Genomic DNA, 18,488 nt, shown 5'->3' on the forward strand with positions numbered 1-18,488 from the left:
GTTGCCTGTATATAGGTGTCGTAGCGAAGTTCCCCTCCATCCTCCCCACCACCACCAGGATGGCTTCTGTCCACTTCTTCTGGGGTAGGCTCCGCCCCTGCCTCTATCATCAGGCAGGACCTACCAGTTAACTTCCAAAACTGGACGGAGGATGGGGCCTACGCCAAAGAACTTTGAGACGGAGCTTGTTGAGAGTTTACTTTTATTTTGCCTGTAAAATCATTTTATAAAATAAATCCATTTCATACGAGAATCCTCCCAGTCTTTTTGATAGAACCGCCTATACATCTTGAGAACAGATTTGAAGTATTAATGAATGAGGAATCCCCAAATTTGATGAATGTGATCACACACAGACAGAATCAGCCAGTAGCTAACACTGATGCTAACTGGGGCTTAAGGTCGAGCAGACAGCGGCACTCAGCTCACAGTGCAGCCGAGCCCAGGACTCTGATAGTGGGCGACTCCGTAATCAGAAACATTAATAGCAGGGATACAACAACGTGCTGCCTTCCACAAGCAACAACATCTGATGTAAACAGGGAACTTCAGAACATTCTGATGAAACATAAGACTGCAAATCGACTGATCATTCATGTGGGGAAGAATGATATTCATAAAGAGCAGTCGGAACTTCTTAAAAAGGATTTCAATGAACTTTTTGAAACACTTAAAAGACTGAAAGTTCAAACATTCATCAGTGGACCACTCCCAGCAAGAGGAACAAACAGGTTTTCACGGTTGCTTGGGCTTAATACATGGCTGCAAAAAACCTGCAATATAAAAGGAGTGAACTTTATTGACAACTTCAATCTTTTCTGGAGTCAGAGGCAACTGTTTCAACAGGATGGCCACCACCCAAACAAACTTGGTTCAAGAGTGCTAAAGGACAATATCTACTTCTCCCTCCGTCATCCTTCTGCAATGTGTGCCAATCCACTCAACCTGAATGGCACACACACACCTGGATACAGTATGAATGACCACAGGATTTCACTTCAGCCCCTGAATGGACATGCGGTTGACACATCACACAAGGACAGTGATAACACCACTCAGCCACAACAACCTCTGCTCACGGACACAATCTCAGCTGAGCCCTGCCCACAGAGCTCACCACAGACAGACTGTGACATACCAGCACTGCTCCAATATACAGCACCCAAGGACGACTTTCTGGAAAACAGCCAGGGAAACCAGGACAGCATATTACAGCCTCCAATAACACCAGAGCAAAAATCACTCTCACTGGAAACATTATCACTCTCTCCAGCATCTCCACTTCTGTGCTTCTCAGAGAAAATGGAACAACTGGTGCACGCTGGAACTAGACTATCCCACTCTTTTGCTGCGAGCCCCCAGATACCAACCAAAAAACGCCAGGCCCCACAACCACCAAAGCCTACGGGCCCAGCTCGCCCTCCCCCTCCCCCTGTGAGAGCTCTTCGGCCTCTGCCACAGCGCCAGGGCCCACACCCTCCTCCGGCGGCTCGAGGTGAACCAAAAACAACTGATACCAGCTCTCAGTGATATGTGTCGGGTCCCCGCTATGATAACAATAACTTTCTCAAATGTTTACAGAACAAGCGGGAACCCAGTGTGCCTGTATGTTTTTCTATTGCTGTTCAATTACATGATAGAAAGTCTAAGGCCTTCAAAAGCCGTACAGCAAACCCATCTAATCTGGTGCCTATTACACGACATACCAAGATTGCTGTGGGGACAAAAAGTAAGACTGTTAAGTTAGCACTTTTAAACATCCGCTCACTTAAAAATAAATCACTTTTAGTCAATGACTTAATAACCACATACAACCTGGATTTTATGTTGCTAAATGAAACTTGGCTAGAAGAAAGTTGCAGTGCAACAGTCCTCAATGAAACAGCCCCTCCTAACTTTACTTTTATGAGTGTCTGCAGAGCTGTCAGAAGAGGCGGAGGTTTAGCTGCTCTTTATAAAGATGTCTATCAATGTAAGCAAATATCATTTGGGAATTACCCGTCTTTCGAATATATGGGTATTGTGTTAAAAGGTGCTCCACGCATTTTACTTATCATTGTTTACAGGCCTCCAAAATACTCTCCAGCTTTTGCTGAGAACTTAACAGAACTGTTAAGTTCTATTTCCTCAGAGTTTGACTGCTTTGCCATTGCTGGAGATTTTAACATTCACATAGATAATGCAGAAAACAATATGGCAAAAGAAATCAAAACTGTTTTAAAAACTTTTGATCTGACTCAGCATGTACATGGAGCCACACATAATCGTGGACACACTCTAGATTTACTTATCAGTAAGGGTCTAAACATTTCATCAATTGTTATTAAGGATGTAGCACTGTCTGATCATTTTTGTATTTTCTTTGATATATTGATCTCTCCTGCCATTGAAGCTAGATCTGTGTCTGTCAAGAAGAGATGCTTAAATGAGAATACTAGTGTACTATTTATGAAGGCTATATCTTTAACACCAAGCATATCTGCTGACTCTGTTGATTTTCTCCTTGATTCTTTTAACTCAAAAGTTAAGAGTGTAATTGATGATATTGCTCCTGTGAAAGTCAGGAAGAAGAGTGGCAGACAAAAAGCACCTTGGAGAAACTCAACAGCAGTGCAAAATATGAAAAGACAATGCAGAAAAGCAGAGCGCATGTGGCGGAAGACAAAACTTGTAGTCCATTATAACATCTACAAAGACAGCATCCATGCTTTCAATAAGGAACTAAGCAAAGCTAGACAGACTTTTTTCTCGAATATTATAAACAGCAATATAAACAACACGCGCACTCTTTTTGCTACTGTAGAGAGACTGACAAACCCCCCAAGCCAGATTCCCAGTGAAATGCTCTCAGTGAGAAAGTGCAGTGAGTTTGCTTCTTTCTTCTCTGAGAAAATCAATAATATCAGAAAGGTGATCAGCTCATCCTTGAGTTGCGCTGGGGTCAGGCAGATCAAACAACAGCACGAGAAAGTAGCAACTATGTCTGATTTCGAAGAAATTGATGGCAAAATTTTGGAAGAAACCGTACAGCAACTAAAAACATCAACCTGCGCCCTTGATGCACTTCCCACATCTTTTTTCAAAAATGCGTTACACAGCTTAGAAGCAGATCTCCTAGAAGTGGTAAATGCCTCACTTCTCTCTGGGAGTTTTCCGACCTCCCTGAAAACTGCTGTTGTCAAGCCCCTCCTGAAAAAGAGCAATCTGGATAAGACCATATTAAACAACTATAGACCGATCTCAAATCTTCCTTTCATAGGCAAGATCATTGAAAAAGTTGTCTTCAATCAGCTGAACAAATTCTTAAGCTCGAATGGATACTTTGACCATTTTCAATCTGGTTTCCGACCGCACCACAGTACAGAGACCGCGCTCATAAAGATAATAAATGATATTCGCTTAAATACTGATACAGGCAAATTATCAGTGCTGGTACTACTCGACCTCAGTGCTGCATTTGACACTGTCGATCACAAAATACTTCTTGACAGGCTGGAAAACTGGGTCGGGCTTTCTGGGATAGTCCTAAAATGGTTCAGGTCATACTTAGGAGGCAGAGGTTATTATGTGAGTATAGGAGACCATAAGTCTGAGTGGACATCCATGACATGCGGAGTCCCTCAAGGCTCAATTCTTGCGCCACTCCTATTCAACCTGTACATGCTCCCAATGAGCCAAATAATGAGAAAGAACCAAATCGCTTACCATAGCTATGCAGACGACACACAGCTCTACTTAGCCCTATCGCCTAACGATTACAGCCCCATTGACTCCCTTTGCCAATGCATTGATGAAGTAAACAATTGGATGTGCCAAAACTTTCTTCAGTTAAACAAAGACAAAACTGAAGTCATTGCGTTTGGAAACAAAGATGAAGTTCTCAAGGTGAACGCATACCTTCAGTCTAGGGGTCAAACAACTAAAAATCAAGTCAGGAATCTGGGTGTGTCTCTAGAGTCAGACCTTAGTTTCAGTAGTCATGTCAAAGCAATAACTAAATCAGCATATTATCACCTGAAAAATATTGCAAGAATTAGATGCTTTGTTTCCAGTCAAGACTTAGAAAAACTTGTGCATGCTTTCATCACCAGCAGGGTGGATTATTGTAATGGACTTCTCACTGGCCTTCCCAAAAAGACCATAAGACAGTTGCAGCTCATACAGAACGCTGCTGCTAGGATTCTGAGCAGAACCAGAAAATATGAACACATCACACCAGTCCTCAGGTCTTTACACTGGCTGCCAGTTACATTTAGGATTGATTTTAAAGTATTATTACTGGTATATAAATCATTCAATGGCCTAGGACCTCAATACATTGCAGATATGCTCACTGAATATAAACCCAACAGATCACTCAGATCATTAGGATCACATCGGCTAGAAATACCAAGGGTTCACTCTAAGCATGGCGAGTCTGCTTTTAGCTACTATGCCAGCCGCAGCTGGAACCAGCTTCCAGAAGAGATCAGATGTGCTCCTACAGTAGTCACATTCAAATCCAGACTCAAAACACATCTGTTTAGCTGTGCATTTACTGAATGAGCACTGTGCCACTGTTCGTCCGACTGTTTGCACTGTATTTTATTTTATGTTTTAATTATTCTGATTTCTGTATTTTATCTTTTATTCTAAACTGTTTTAATTATTCTGATTTCTTTTGATTATTTTAATTTCTTCTATGTAAAGCACTTTGAATTACCATTGTGTATGAAATGTGCTATATAAATAAACTTGCCTTGCCTAGAAGTACTACTAAGTATTAAAGATGCTTGTCATGAAGGGGTTAAATACTTTTGAGCCTGGAGAAGTCAATTAAAGGTTGCATTTTCAGTTGAATTTGGGGAAACCACTAAAGACATTTGTTGTGTTGAGCTATTTCAATTACTTTTGTTTGATTTGTTCATTGTACACAGCTGAATTTGCAATGGGGGTTGAATCATTTGTATTACAACTGTAGATGTAGATTTAGATGTAAAGCAGTTTAATTGTACAGTGAATCATTGGTAAACAAATATTTTCAGATTTGTATTTGTGGGGTGGCTGCACATGAAACAAGCTGAAAAAAAAACATATTAAGAAAAAATTAAAACTGTGGGATTAACAGGAATATAAAATGGAAGGCATTAAAGAATAAAATGAAATTTTAAAGAATATTCATCGCTTTGAATACACCAAATACACCAGGTTCAGGTAAGCATTGGTAAGCAAAGAGTTGTTTCATATCACTAAGCAATTAAACCACACGTTTTTAGATCTTTACGGATTAAAACGTCATTATATGCCACAATATTTATGATATCTGTTCTGTTTTCTCCGTTTAACCTCTTGTAGATCTGACGTCATTGACCAGAAGAACAACAGCAACCGCAGCAGCCACGCTCATCAGCGCAGTGATGACCAATCGCAGCACAGCTTCAACTGAGTCACAACAATGGCCGTGGACTTCTGAAAAAACAATTGATAAATAGAATTGAGATCTTCAACTAGCTGACCTCAGCTGTCACAAACTCAAAATTATAATAAAAAAGCCAAAAAGATCTTCTTTTGGTGCTTTTGTGCATTAGAAAACAAATCAAACCTGTTTATAAAGACATGAGTAAATGATGACAGAAGCTCATTGATAATTTCTGGCATCAAGTTATCAGTGTCAATGAAATCAATTAATTATTTCAGTGTATAAATCCAACTAATATTAGCGCCGCTGTACCTGCACATGTGTGACAGAGTGTGTTGATGTCCAGATGTGTGGTCTGGTTGCTGATGGGATTGTTCAGCACACAGCTGTAGGTGTTTTTATCCTGATATTCCACCTCCAGAGGTAGAGAGAGACTGATACTGAGATCAGACACACTGATGCTGGACAATACATTGATTCCTGCGTACCAGGAGAGAGTCACATGACTCACGTTCACCACTGATGAACACACCAATGAACATGATGATGATGATGATGAAGAACAGTCTCTACTGATGACAGGAACAGCCAGGTGAGCTGGAAAACATAACACAAAAAAGAGAAATAAGAATAAATTGTGGCTTTTACTCGCAGTTATCAGGCCATGCATGAGGTCAGTTACGCAATGCAAAAAAAAAAAATGTTTTATTGTAGCCCAGGTCCATCCACTGAGCCACACTTTCAACTTTAAATTGTCAAACTGGTATACAGAGTTGAGTTAATGTTTGGGTTGTACACTGCTGTTGCTTTTTAATGTTTTGAATTAAAAAAAATCAATATACTAAATTATTACAGTGATACAGTCCCACTTCCTTTATACAGTCATGAACACAATGTATACCACACTTTTTTATCAATACACCAAAGCATTGCCAAGATACAGAATGACTATATTTGCATTGTATGGAATCAGAATGATGTTGAAAAATTTGGAGCCATGTCTGTAATATAAAATAGAGTGAGCTGTAATGCTCTACTCACCATAGACAGTAACATTGAATCTGTTTGTGGTTGTGTTGCTGCTGCTGCTTTTGCTGATCTTCACTTCATAAACTCCAGAGTGTGTGTCTCTGATGTTTGTGATGGTCAGAGATCCAGTTTGATCGTCCAGCTTCAGTCTGTCTCTGAATCTCCCATCAAGAACATCATCATATATATTGATCTTACTGGACCATTTATTTATTTTAGCTATGGTTGACTCGTTAGTTTCAAACTTCCATATGATCCTATTCATGTCCTGTTTTTCAGTAACAATAATGTCTAGAGTGACTGAATCTCCTTCCATCACTGACTTCACTGCATCTGAATCACCAAACACAACTGAAGAAGAAACAGACACAGTTTCTCAGTGACACGTCATAAAGATAAAAAATGTAGTTTGGTTTGATGAAGTTTTAAGTAGTTTTGAAATGATTACAAACACAAATGATTGCAAACTTTGAAAAAATAAATTAGAAAGTTTGAAATGGCAAAAGATAGAAACAGAATTGTGGAAAATGAATGGCATGAAGTAAACAGCAATCTGAATTCACATATCTTTATATATTGTACATTTCTAGTTTTGGTTAAGAGTTACATGTAAATTGCGCAGTGGAAAATCTACATTTTGCTATTTATTGATGGTGGAACTGAAGTTCATTGCAGCTCCACACTAATAACATGATGCTATAAATCTATAAATCGTAAAACATTTTTTTTTTTTTAAAATCTGTCACTTACCAACTAGATGGAAACAGCAGAAACAGCAAAAAACAAATGTGTGTAACATTTTATTCAACAGTTCAGTGGTCTGAAATAGTTTAACTCAAGTTTGAAAACCTGTGTGCGCATGTAGTAAAGTTGTGCAGAAATTAAACCACACCCCATGTCTAGTACTTTCTCTCTTCAAATCCCCGCCCTCAAGACCTGTGAATATAAAATTATTAAAAGGCATTTAATTGAAAACACCAACAGTTCTTTCTTGATTTTTACATATTGTCAGAATCAGCAGTCAGGACACCATTTAAATCTGGCTAGTGTGTGTTATTCCAAAAAAATATTTTACAGTACAAGTTTAAGTGTGTGTTAATGAGCATTTGCAGTGATATAGGATTGTGTAGCTCTTGTGTAAATATTTATATACCTTTTGTATTTCATTTTTGTGATTTATTATTTTCCTATCCAGTAGATAATATGAGGAAATGGACACATCATATACTGTAGATTTCCACTGTATACTCACATGTGACAGCAGGTGGCAATATTGAGGCCGTAAGGACTGATTTCACACATGCAAAGTAAACATAGATGGTAAAATAAATGGACACAGGGACCCCATAGACTTCAACGGAGAAAAGTGAAGTCAATTAGAAGCCTCACTTCCTGATGGCTGACAGTCTGACTGCACCGCAATAAGTATACAACCGATACACCAGTGGTTCTCAACTCCAGTCATCGGGACCCACTGCTCTGCACATTTTGTATGTCTCTCTTATCTGACAGACTCAGTTCAGTTCATGGAGTCTATCCAAACGAGCTGATGATCTGAATCAGGTGTGTTAAATAAGGGAGACATACACAATATGCAGAGCAGGGGGTCCCGAGGACTGGAGTTGAGAACCACTGCGATACACGCTTAATGCAGTCCGAATAAGCTCACTCGTTTTTATTCACTCTAAGTTTTAAGTCTTCTAGTAGCTGTGTCAAGAGAAATCTGAATCATTCCCTTCCGAATCTTGAGACGGAGAGCGTGAGTAGGAGCTGTCCATGAGCTAGGAGCAGGATTAACTTTATGAGTCTCTATGGGCATCTCCCTTGACTTTATGACTCTCTATGGGCTTCTCCCTTGACTTTATGCCTCCACGTCCCCCCGAATGCCTGCAAGCTTCTCATCCTAATTTCTCTACTGTGCGACAGAGAGTCGCATGGTTATGACGCAATCCTTAGCCTATTTTTACAAAAACGGCTTCTACTGGGCCATAACGTAAGATTCAAGGTAATGGAGCCTTTTATACATTGTCGTGTTTCTTTAGAAATAAATAATGGGCAAATGGAGTCTTTAAACGCCTCAGATGTAAAGTTATTCGCTGTCAAAGTGACGCCAAAATGAATGGGAGTCAATGGAATGCTAACAGCAGGTGATGGCTTGCTAGCCAATGGCGGCCCCCAGGAAGTAACACTGCTAGTGTTGTTAGATACTGGACAACTCACATTGGCCAAATCTGTAATCACCCCCTATACCCTCAAATAGGACATTATTTAAGGGGACAGGCATTTGTAGTGTTGTCCGAAACTATAGTGGATGTTATTGAGTGCACACATTCAATCCCACATTGCACCGCAATAAGTGTACAACCAATATATGCTTAACGGCTGTCCGAATAAGTTCACTCGTTTTTATACACTCCTTCAAGTAACATAGGTAATAGTGATTGAGGGTTTAGGGGGCGAATTTCGGATTCAGCCATTGTTTTTTTGCTGATTTTGCAGATTGGCATTAGCAATCAAAATAAATATTTGCTACCACAACTAAACAGTCTGTTCGGTGTGTGTAACATTCACACTGACATTTATTAAATTAAACAGGCAGGCTGGCGAGTGGGAACAGAAAAACATGAAGCTAAAGGATGCATAGGATCATAAAAATGACAAATGAAACACCCTAAAGTCATGTGAACATCTTGGACATGCGTGACTGAAGGATAAGATATCATAAGTCCACATTCACTGTGCCATTTGAGAATGCATGTCTAATTTTGAAATAAAACAAATCATTAGCTTCAGTCCACCCACTCTTTTAGAAGGTTAACAGAGTATTTTTTTTTATTTGGGAAAAAATGCAAACTCCAAATTATCATGTACTCTTAAAGATGTATGAAATCCAGTTATTTATTCCAATCCATTTTTTGAGGTCTGAAATCAAGACAACATCATTAAAGGAGAACTGAAACAAGAAATATATAATTTGATAACATTTTGGTTATTAAAATAGTCAACAAATTAAGAAATATTAAAAAGAAAACATATATGAAGTTTTTCCCAATACTGAAATTTACATTTGTTGTAATCAGAGCGGCGCCATGTTCAATGCCTTCACTGGCATGGTACCACTGTAGGCTACTAGCGTTATGTCAGGTTACGCTAGTGCTACTCTGTCCATACTGTCAAATTTAGTCAGTTCAGTCAGATCCTGCCAATCCAGTTGGCTACACATTCGAACCAGTTAGGGAGATGCCGATTGCACCTGGTTTTCAGTTAGATGATGATGATGAACCAGAAGTTGTTTGGGGTCAGGAGCGAGTGGGTCGGAACGACTAGTGTCAGTGCGGGCGTTGTAGCTCTATGGAGACCGCTCCGGAGTCACATGCCTTTGGTGTGAGAGACCCGGGTTCGAATCCACTGTGAGACACCAATGTGTCCCTGAGCAAGACACTTAACCCCTAGTTGCTCCAGAGGCGTGCGACCTCTGAAATATAGCAATTGTAAGTCGCTTTGGATAAAAGCGTCAGCTAAATGTATAAATATAAATATATATAAATATAAACCTTTGCAAAATATAAATATAAATATAAATATAAACCAAATTGTAAAACACTCGCTGCTTATAAAAGTAAAATCAAAATGCTATGCTCATACACAGTACGATGGATATTGCTTATATTAGATAGTACCTCGATGTCATATTAATTTAGCAAGGTGATCTATGGTGAAGGTGAACATCACGATAACAAGTAAGAGGTGAGTGGAACTTGTTTACAGGACCTGCCGTTGTCACATTTATGTCACAGTCATTTTGCAAACAGGTTATTCGGTCCTTGATATTATCGGAGGTGTTATATTTGCTTGTTGGACAGATCACCATTTTTTGACCTTGATTAGCCTAACCTAACCCTAACTAGTTTTGGACTTAATTTAGCATCATCGATAACAGCTAAACCTACCTCTGTGTCCTCCACCTGACTTAGTTTGGTAAAACTGCTAAAGCTACTAGCTAAAACTGAGTTTTAGCGCTCTTTCCCTTGGGCTAACAGTGCTAGATGTGCACAGATGCCCTGTGTCGGTCTGTCGGTTTGCCCTGCATTGTATCAAGAAAAGTCAAAGACAGAAGGTGTTGCCTCAAGCTTGAGTCTGTTCGACTTGGTCTTCGTCAGTCTACCACTCGAATCAAAAGTGCAGCTCTCCTCATAGTCTGATGTTTGGAAGTGGGCACTACAGACCCTAAACCCAGGGGCTGTAGGAGGGCTAGCCCGTTTTAAGGCTGCTAGCCAAGATTGTAGGGCTGCCTTTCTCCGTAGAGGTAACCGATGGTAATGAATGTTTTGGCCTGCTGACTTTGTCCTGTACAATTCATGGTGGCAGCCTGCAAGGGCGATTCCAGGATTTTATAAATGGGGGGGGGGGGGCACAGGGGGGACCAAGATCCAGTTTTGGGGGGCATGGGAAATCAGAAAATTCAAATGGAAAGAAATACGTGTTTAGAAAATATTAAGTAAATATTAATTACTTAATTATATTAAGTAAATATTAATTACAAAAGTAGGTAAGTTATGCTAGCCACTTGAACTATTTTTCAACTTTAATGTCATTGTATTGCTTATAAAAACAGAATTTATTTTGCTCATTGTGCAGTAAGAGGAAAAGGCACACTGAAGTAGTTTTATGTCGAATGAGACCAGTTGACTGGTAGTGGCTTAACTTACTAGCTAGATTGCAAAAATCGATTTTTATTGAACACTGTTTTATGTAGCAGCTACAGTTTATAAGCTGTGTTAATCGGTTATAAGTTAGGGGTTTATCATTGTATGTAAAAATTCTGTGCGGCCTAACGTTACTTTCATTCTTTCTAGAAAGCTCGAGGCTCATGTGTCGTTCACATGGAAATGAATAACATGATGCATTAATTAAGATAGTGTAACTAACAAGCAGTTATCATCTTATTTTGGCCATCCCTCTTCACACAGTCAGGTGAGTCTTTATTGGTTTCCTATATAATTTAATCTTGAACATTTACAAAGCAAATTGATCATTAACCACTTTTGGTGTTTAATTCTTACTAGGACTTACTTTCTTCAGTAAAAAGTCAGTTTGTAATATCAGTTTGTCCTACTTTTCTTTCTTTTTTTCTTCTTTTTTTTTAGATCCATGCAGTATATCTGGCAAAACCTGCAAACTGAATTCATTCAAGAACTGGACAGATTCACTCAACGTTTTATAAATATCTTCAAGGCTAAAGCTGGAGACATTGGCTCCAAACTTAAGAAGATTCTGCAGCAGATTCAAAATGTCGTAAGCTCCTTGACATATCACAATTGTATGTTTCGATGGAAAACCAAATGTAGCTTTTGCTTTTTGCTCTGTGTTGTGCTAGTGTCATGAGCTCTATTCAATATCAATTTTTATAACTTTGCAGAAATCCAACATCAATGCGGAACGAACAGCCGTTCATCATGGCCTACCACTCCTTCTCGGAGAGGACCCCACCGATTTTTACAAGACATGTTTTGAAAGTATTTTCTTCTCTGATGTGATTCTTATTTAACAGGCAAACCGTTCTTCAAACAGTTTTGATATCTGGCAAGAAGAGTTATGAAGGTAAGAAAAACACTGATCGGGACACTGATACAAAGTAAGGGTTAGAGAAAAGAAAGTGAAAGATAAATTAAGAATTTAGAGGAAAAAAGACAGTAAGATGATACATTGTATATTACGTAAAGAAATGAAAAAAAAAACATTTAAGAAAGACAATAGATTTTTGATATTTTTAATTTATATAACTGACCTTCAGTTTTATTTGTTTTTTCATGCAGTGGTTTGATGTATGTATTCCCCCCTGCATCCACTGCGGTGTCCTGTTTGAAAACGCCTTTACATTTAGACATAATACAGTGTTATTAATTTAGTTTTACATTTTAATGAGTATGTGCTCTTAAAGGGATAGTTTACCCATAAATAAAAATTCTGTCATTTACTCACCCTTATGTTGTTCCAAACCTGTATGCATTTCTTCAAACCTGTATGAATTTCTTTCTTCTGTTGAACACAAAATAAGATATTTCGAAGAATGTTGGTAATCAAACAGTTGAGAGTAGCCATTGACTTCCATAGTATGTTTTCCTACTATGGAAGTCAATGGCTACTCTTAACTGTCTGGTTACCATCATTCATCAAAATATCTTCTTTTCAGTTCAACAGATGAAAAAAAAAACTCATGCAGGTTTAGAACAACTTGAGGGTGAGTAAATTATGACAAGATTTTCATTTTTGGGTGAACTATCCCTTTAAAAGATGTTTTGTGGCTTTCTTTGACCTCATTTTTGTTATATGCTATTCCCATTTTTAGGACTGCGATGACAATGAAGATATGTCCAACATTGAAATAGGTATTCTGACAGTGATTCCCAAGGACTCTGCAACCGCTGCAGTACCCTACTCCCTGCATCTTGATGCCACAACAACGGCAATCATTTTGGAAGGTACGGTGGTTGGGGATGATCTTGAAAATCTTCCACAAGCAATGTGTTTGCTCTTTGGACTAAATTATGCTCTAAACTTAGAGTATCCTGCAGCATTGAAGAGCACATTCAACTTCATACAGAGAGTGATTTTGTCCCTTGGCCACAAGCCATTCTGTACCAAACTCTGTGACTTACACGCTCTGCTTTCAACCAATTTGTAAAGATGTTAAAAACAAAGAAACATTGATCTTTTTATTGTCTTTAGTTTTTTGTTTTTTCTTGAGTGCATTATGGGCTTTATTTCTAAAATGTTGTTGGCGGGCCAAGTAATGTTTTAAAATTGAATTGTTGAACAAATAAACATTCTAGTGTTTTGCCAAATCTGTTGTCTTTCTTTGTATTCTCAACTTAGAATTTTGAGTACAACTTGCTTGAGAAATTTAAGGCAATCGGTTTCCACACATTCCTCTAGTAAAATGAACAGCAGACAGGTTAAAATAACTGTTCCCTTTCAAGGGAACTCGAGCTGCGTTGAGACGCGGTGGGAACGCTCTGCGTGATTGCGTCGTGAAGCACGTGTATAATCAGTCCAATGGAAGAGCGAGACGTCATAGGCGGTGACGTCATAGACCAGGAAGCTATAAAGCACACCAGAAAACAGACCGCGACAGCTTCTGTTGCCTTCAGCAAGCGATCTGTGTATTCTGTCCTTGTCATATTTATTGTTGTCTGTCAAGTTGCAATATATATATATATATTATGGCAAAAGAGAGCAAGCAGCTTTTGTGTTGTTCCCTGCCCACGTTATATCACGGGTGGGGACACACACATCAGCTTTTTGTTACTATTTGGGAGTGGAGCATGCCACAGTCAGTTCTCGAGGGGGCTGACTGTGAGCATTGCGAGAAGCTGTCCGTGAGGACGCTCCGCTCCCGCAGGGCGTTCTTCGAGGAGTACGGTTCGGTTCGCGCACCCCGCGCGGGTCCCACTGTTGCCGATGCACGGCGGCGACTCGCATTTTGGGGTTCGCAAACGGATCTGACAGCGGGGGTTGGGACGGGCCCCGCCCTATCTCAGCTTTCACCTGCCAGATCCAGTGCTGGCGATTTCCAGTTCCGAGGAATTGGTATCGTTAGTGTTTTGTTTAGAAAAAGAGAACAAAACAAATAAAGATATTAAGAAAAGGCAGATGTTTGAGTTTTCAATAAATGAATAAATAAGTCAGCTCATAACTCTGTTGAATAAAGAGGAGCTTTAAAAGGAGGTTTATCTAGTGCTGTTGCTAGTTAAATATTTTCTGGCCAGCTGAACATTATGAGAGTGAAAATAAAAAGAGTTTATTAGATGAAATAAATCTAAAAACAGAAAAACTCTGTATCTCAGCCTCCTCGTCGGGGACTGCCGATTTTCCCTATCTCCACACCACACTGAGGTGTCGAGATCGTGGAATAAGTCGGTTTCTATTTTATGTGTTTAATGCCCAACGTCTAACTATAGTAATGCTATGGGTATTAAATATCATGGTATGACATTGCCTCGGGTTAAGAGACGCTTGCTAGCTTTCTCTCTCCCGAGTCGGCGTCATAATTTTTAACCCCGACGTTACCCACCAGCCATCTAAATAAAAAATAAAAAATTTATTAGGCAACGCTGGTGGGTAAATTATAAAGACATGGATGAATGTGAGGTTGTCAGCACTGACGCTATTCGAGAATTGCGTCGTGCAAAAACAGATAAACTATACTGGGGAGGGACGGTTTCGAGAAATCGTTTCTCCTCTGCGTCCTCTGGGTGGCGACTCTCTGAGGAGGGTCGCAGCACGGCCAGTTCGGTTGTTTTTCCTGCTGGTGGCCACGGAGTGATATATTTATATATTTATATATATATATATATATATACGTTTTTCTGATTTAAAAATAAAGAAAAATAAGATAAAATTATGTCTGTTCTTCTGGACGCTCCGCTTTCAGAAACAAAACCGTTCAGCGGCGTTCCAGAGGTTTCTTCCTCACCAATCTAATGTTCCCGAGACTGCTGGGCGGAGCAGTCTCAGTCTACTAAGCTCCTCGCAGCACAGAGTGCAAGAACGAGCATCGCCATTTGGTCTCCTCCACAATCGAAGGGGACTTGGGTGGCGGTAGCAGTCTATCCAGTTAGAGATATGCAAGATCTGAGTACTGTTTTATCTCTAAAAAAGCTTGGACAATAGGAAGCCCTGACGCCGAGGCTATCAGGCTTCTAAAGGGTGGTCCCCTCCGGGGTAGGGATGGTTTTGAGAAAATCGTTTCTCCTCGGCGCCCTCTGGGGTGCGACTCTCTGAGGAGGGTCGCAGCGCTGCCAGTTCGGTTTTCCTGCCGGTTCGCCGTTCAGGACACCAAGGTGTCAGTGTCCCCAAACGATCCTCCGAGGGGGGTCGTAGAGCAGTCAGTTCGGTTTCCCTGCCGGTTCGCCGTTTCAGGGTGCCGAGGTGCCTGCTTTTTCCAATGATCCTCCGAGGAGGGTCGTTGGAACTAAGTTATTTAAAGGGAGGCAAGATCTGAGGACTGTCGTCATCTCTAATATAGCTTCTGAGGGCTCCTCCGGGGCAGGGACGGTTTTGAGAAATCGTTTCTCCTCGGCGCCCTCTGGGGTGCGACTCTCTGAGGAGGGTCGCAGCGCTGTCAGTTCGGTTGTTCCCTGCCGGTTCGCCGTTCAGGGCACCGAGGTGTCAGCGTCCCCATACGATCCTCCGAGGAGGGTCGTAGAACGGTCAGTTCGGTTGTTCCCTGCCGGTTCGCCGCTTCAGGGCACCGTACTGACTGTTCAACCAAATCCAGAGGCCAGTCTTGAGAGACTGGTTCCCCTAGTAGAATTTCTGGCAGCGTGGAAACTACTGCCACATATTTCTCGGTGGGTCCTGCACACTATAGAAAAGGGTTCAGAATTCGGTTCTTGTCCGCCCAGATTTCTAGGGGTCCTCCCCACTGTGGTGGACCCCGAGCAGGCTTTGGTTATGGAGCAGGAAGTACTGACACTTCTGCAAAAGGAGCTGTAGAAGGGGTTCCTCCTCCCGGCAGACAGTCAGGGTTTTACTGCCATTACTTCATTGTTCCGAAAGAGGATGAGGGGTTGCGTCCTACTCTAGACCTGCGTCAATTAAACAGCAGGTTTCAGAATCTTAAGTTCAAAGTATGCTTACGCTAAATATGATTGTGTCACAGATTCAGTCCGAGGACTGGTTTGTCACAATAGACTTAAAGGACTCTTACTTATCTATCCATCCTCATCACAGGAGGTTCCTGAGGTTTGCTTTCAAGGGCGAAGCATACCAGTATCGGGTTCTTCCATTCGGCCTAGGTTATCACCCCACACCTTTTACAATATGCGTAGATGCAGCTCTGGCTCCTCTGAGATTCCAGGGCATTCGCGTATTAAATTATATCGACGATTGGTTGATTTTAGCTCAGTCCGAGCTTTTGGCAGTTCAACATCGAGATGTCGTTCTGTCCCACATAAGGAGGTTGGGGTTGCGGCTCAACACCAAAAAGAGTGTACTCCTCCCAGCTCAGAGGACCACTTTCTAGGTGTATTATGGGATTCGACAACGATGCAAGCACGTCTGTCTCCTGCACGTATTTCTGCGATTCTCACAGCCGTAAAGAATGTAAAACTAGGTCAGTCACTCACTGCAAACAGTCTCTGAGACTGTTGGGGCTCATGGTAGTTGCGTCTAACGTAGTTACTTTTGGCCTTCTGTACATGAGACCCCTGCAGTGGTGGCTCGGGACCAAGGGGTTTTCTCCGAGGGGAAATCCGTTTTCGCATTATCAAGGTCACGCGGCTATGCCTTCGTGCCTCGGTCATGTGGAAGAAACCTTGGTTCCTCGCCCAGGGCCCAGTGCTGGGTGCTTCTTGTCGACGCGTCACGCTATCGACGGATGCTTCCCTCACAGGATGGGGGGGCGGTCATGATTGGCCGCTCGGTGAAAGGTCTTTGGCTGGGGCTCATGGCAGTTGCGTCCAACGTAGTTACTTTTGGCCTTCTGTACATGAGACCCCTGCAGTGGTGGCTCGGGACCAAGGGGTTTTCTCCGAGGGGAAATCCGTTTTCGCATGATCAAGGTCACGCGGCTATGCCTTCGTGCCTCGGTCATGTGGAAGAACCTTGGTTCCTCGCCCAGGCCCAGTGTTGGGGGCTTCTTGTCGACGCATAATGCTATCGACGGATGTTTCCCTCACAAGTCGGGGGCAATCATGAGTGGTTGGTCGGCGAAGGGTCCGGACAACACACTGATGGTCTCGTATATCAGAGCAGATATCCTGTTGAGGCAGGGGCTGTGGCCCGGGGAATGGAGACTTCACCCCGAGGTGATGGAGCTTCTTAGAGAGAACTTCGGTCAAACTACAAGTTGACCTTTCGCATCGCTTGTACAATGCATTGCCCTTGTGGTTCTCCCTCACGCATCCAGCTCCGCTTGGACTGGATGTAATGTAATAAGGTGTGGTTGCCACTACACCTATACGCTTTTCCCGATATCTTTGCTCCTGGGAGCTCTGGAGTTGTGGATACTGTGGGCTCGGCCTCTGAGGGGGCCCAGCTCATAGATTCAGGTTTCTCGACCGAGGTCGTGGAGACCATACTCCAGTCTAGAGCTCCCTCCACGAGAAGACTAATATGCTGTTCTCTGCCTGGTGCAGAGAACGCCTTCTGAATCTCGTTTCTGCCCTGTTGGTACAGTACTTGATTTCTGTAATGAATGTTTCTTTGCTGGGCTATCTCTGAGGAGAGATCCTTAATTTCGTCTTCTCCGTGGTACATGAGGCTGAGGCCTGCACGTACTTGGATTTGCACCTGGTTGGTGGTAGTATTTCTTCACCCCAGATCGGGCTGTATTTCTAGGTCCCTACTAAATGTGCGGGTCATTTGTGCTCCAGGCCTTCTGTCCTCCACCTTTAATACCCCAGATCAGGAAAATCTTAAATCTGTTATGCCCTGTCCGGGCTTTGGATGCTTAGGTCCACAGAGCTGCTCAGTGGCGTTTATCAGAACAATTATTTGTCTGCTTCGGGTAACCTAAGATAGGTTGCCCTGCATCTAAACAGATAATGAGCAAGTGGGTAGTTGAGGCTATCTCACTTGCTTATGAAGCGGCCGGACAGCGTTCACCTGTGGCTGTTCAGGCCCATTCTACAAGGAGGATGGCTGCCTCTAGGCTTTAATTTCGGGTGTTTCCCTTCAGGATATTTGTAATGCGGCAGGCTGGTCCTCACCTCATACATTTGTCAGATTTTATGACCTACACCTCTCCACTCCCGGGGCTAGGTTGCTTGCTTCTAGTGTGCGCAAGGACTTCACACAGAACGGGCATTTGTCTTATGGCGTAGTGGGTATGGGGTTCCCACCGCGTCTCAACGCAGCTCGAGTTCCCTTGAAAGGGAACGTCTCAGGTTACGTATGTAACCCTGGTTCCCTGAGAGGGAACGAGACGCTGCGTTCTCCTGCCATACTTCCTGCATGCCCTGATCGACTTGCTTCAGGCTTTTTCAGAAGCTGTCGCGGTCTGTTTTCTGGTGTGCTTTATAGCTTCCTGGTCTATGACGTCACCGCCTATGACGTC

General features: G+C 41.9%; 1 protein-coding gene across 2 annotated transcripts; it reads right to left on the reverse strand.

Moving 5' to 3' along the window:
• Positions 1-185: 185 nt before the first annotated feature.
• On the reverse strand, positions 186-7,303 carry LOC143735292 (SLAM family member 5-like). Of its 2 annotated transcripts, XR_013203079.1 has the most exons (5): positions 7,178-7,303; positions 6,440-6,778; positions 5,711-5,995; positions 4,754-5,448; positions 186-280 (listed from the first exon to the last, which is right to left on the reverse strand). XR_013203079.1 is itself a non-coding variant. In XM_077225424.1 (4 exons), exons 1-4 carry the CDS (start codon positions 7,224-7,226, stop codon positions 5,321-5,323), a joined length of 801 nt encoding a protein of 266 aa, XP_077081539.1. In that variant the 5' UTR covers positions 7,227-7,298; the 3' UTR covers positions 4,610-5,320. The 2 variants fall into 2 exon arrangements, 1 of the variants encoding a protein (XP_077081539.1); XM_077225424.1 differs by lacking the exon at positions 186-280 and having other exon boundaries at positions 4,610-5,448; positions 7,178-7,298.
• Between the last annotated feature and the right edge of the window lie 11,185 nt (positions 7,304-18,488).

This window comes from Siphateles boraxobius, unplaced genomic scaffold, assembly GCF_051911475.1.
Source record: "Siphateles boraxobius isolate OS27281-9 unplaced genomic scaffold, OSU_SipBor_1 13, whole genome shotgun sequence".
In the NCBI taxonomy this organism is placed as follows: domain Eukaryota; kingdom Metazoa; phylum Chordata; class Actinopteri; order Cypriniformes; family Leuciscidae; genus Siphateles; species Siphateles boraxobius.

Excerpts from the sequence above, each read along its gene's own strand:
- LOC143735292 (XM_077225424.1), bottom strand. The coding sequence starts at position 7,226 with ATGTTACACACATTTGTTTTTTGCTGTTTCTGCTGTTTCCATCTAGTT. Across the intron at positions 6,779-7,177 it reads CTGCTGTTTCCATCTAGTTG|TTGTGTTTGGTGATTCAGAT; the intron begins GTAAGTGACAGA and ends TTTCTTCTTCAG. Across the intron at positions 5,996-6,439 it reads ATTCAATGTTACTGTCTATG|CTCACCTGGCTGTTCCTGTC; the intron begins GTGAGTAGAGCA and ends TATGTTTTCCAG.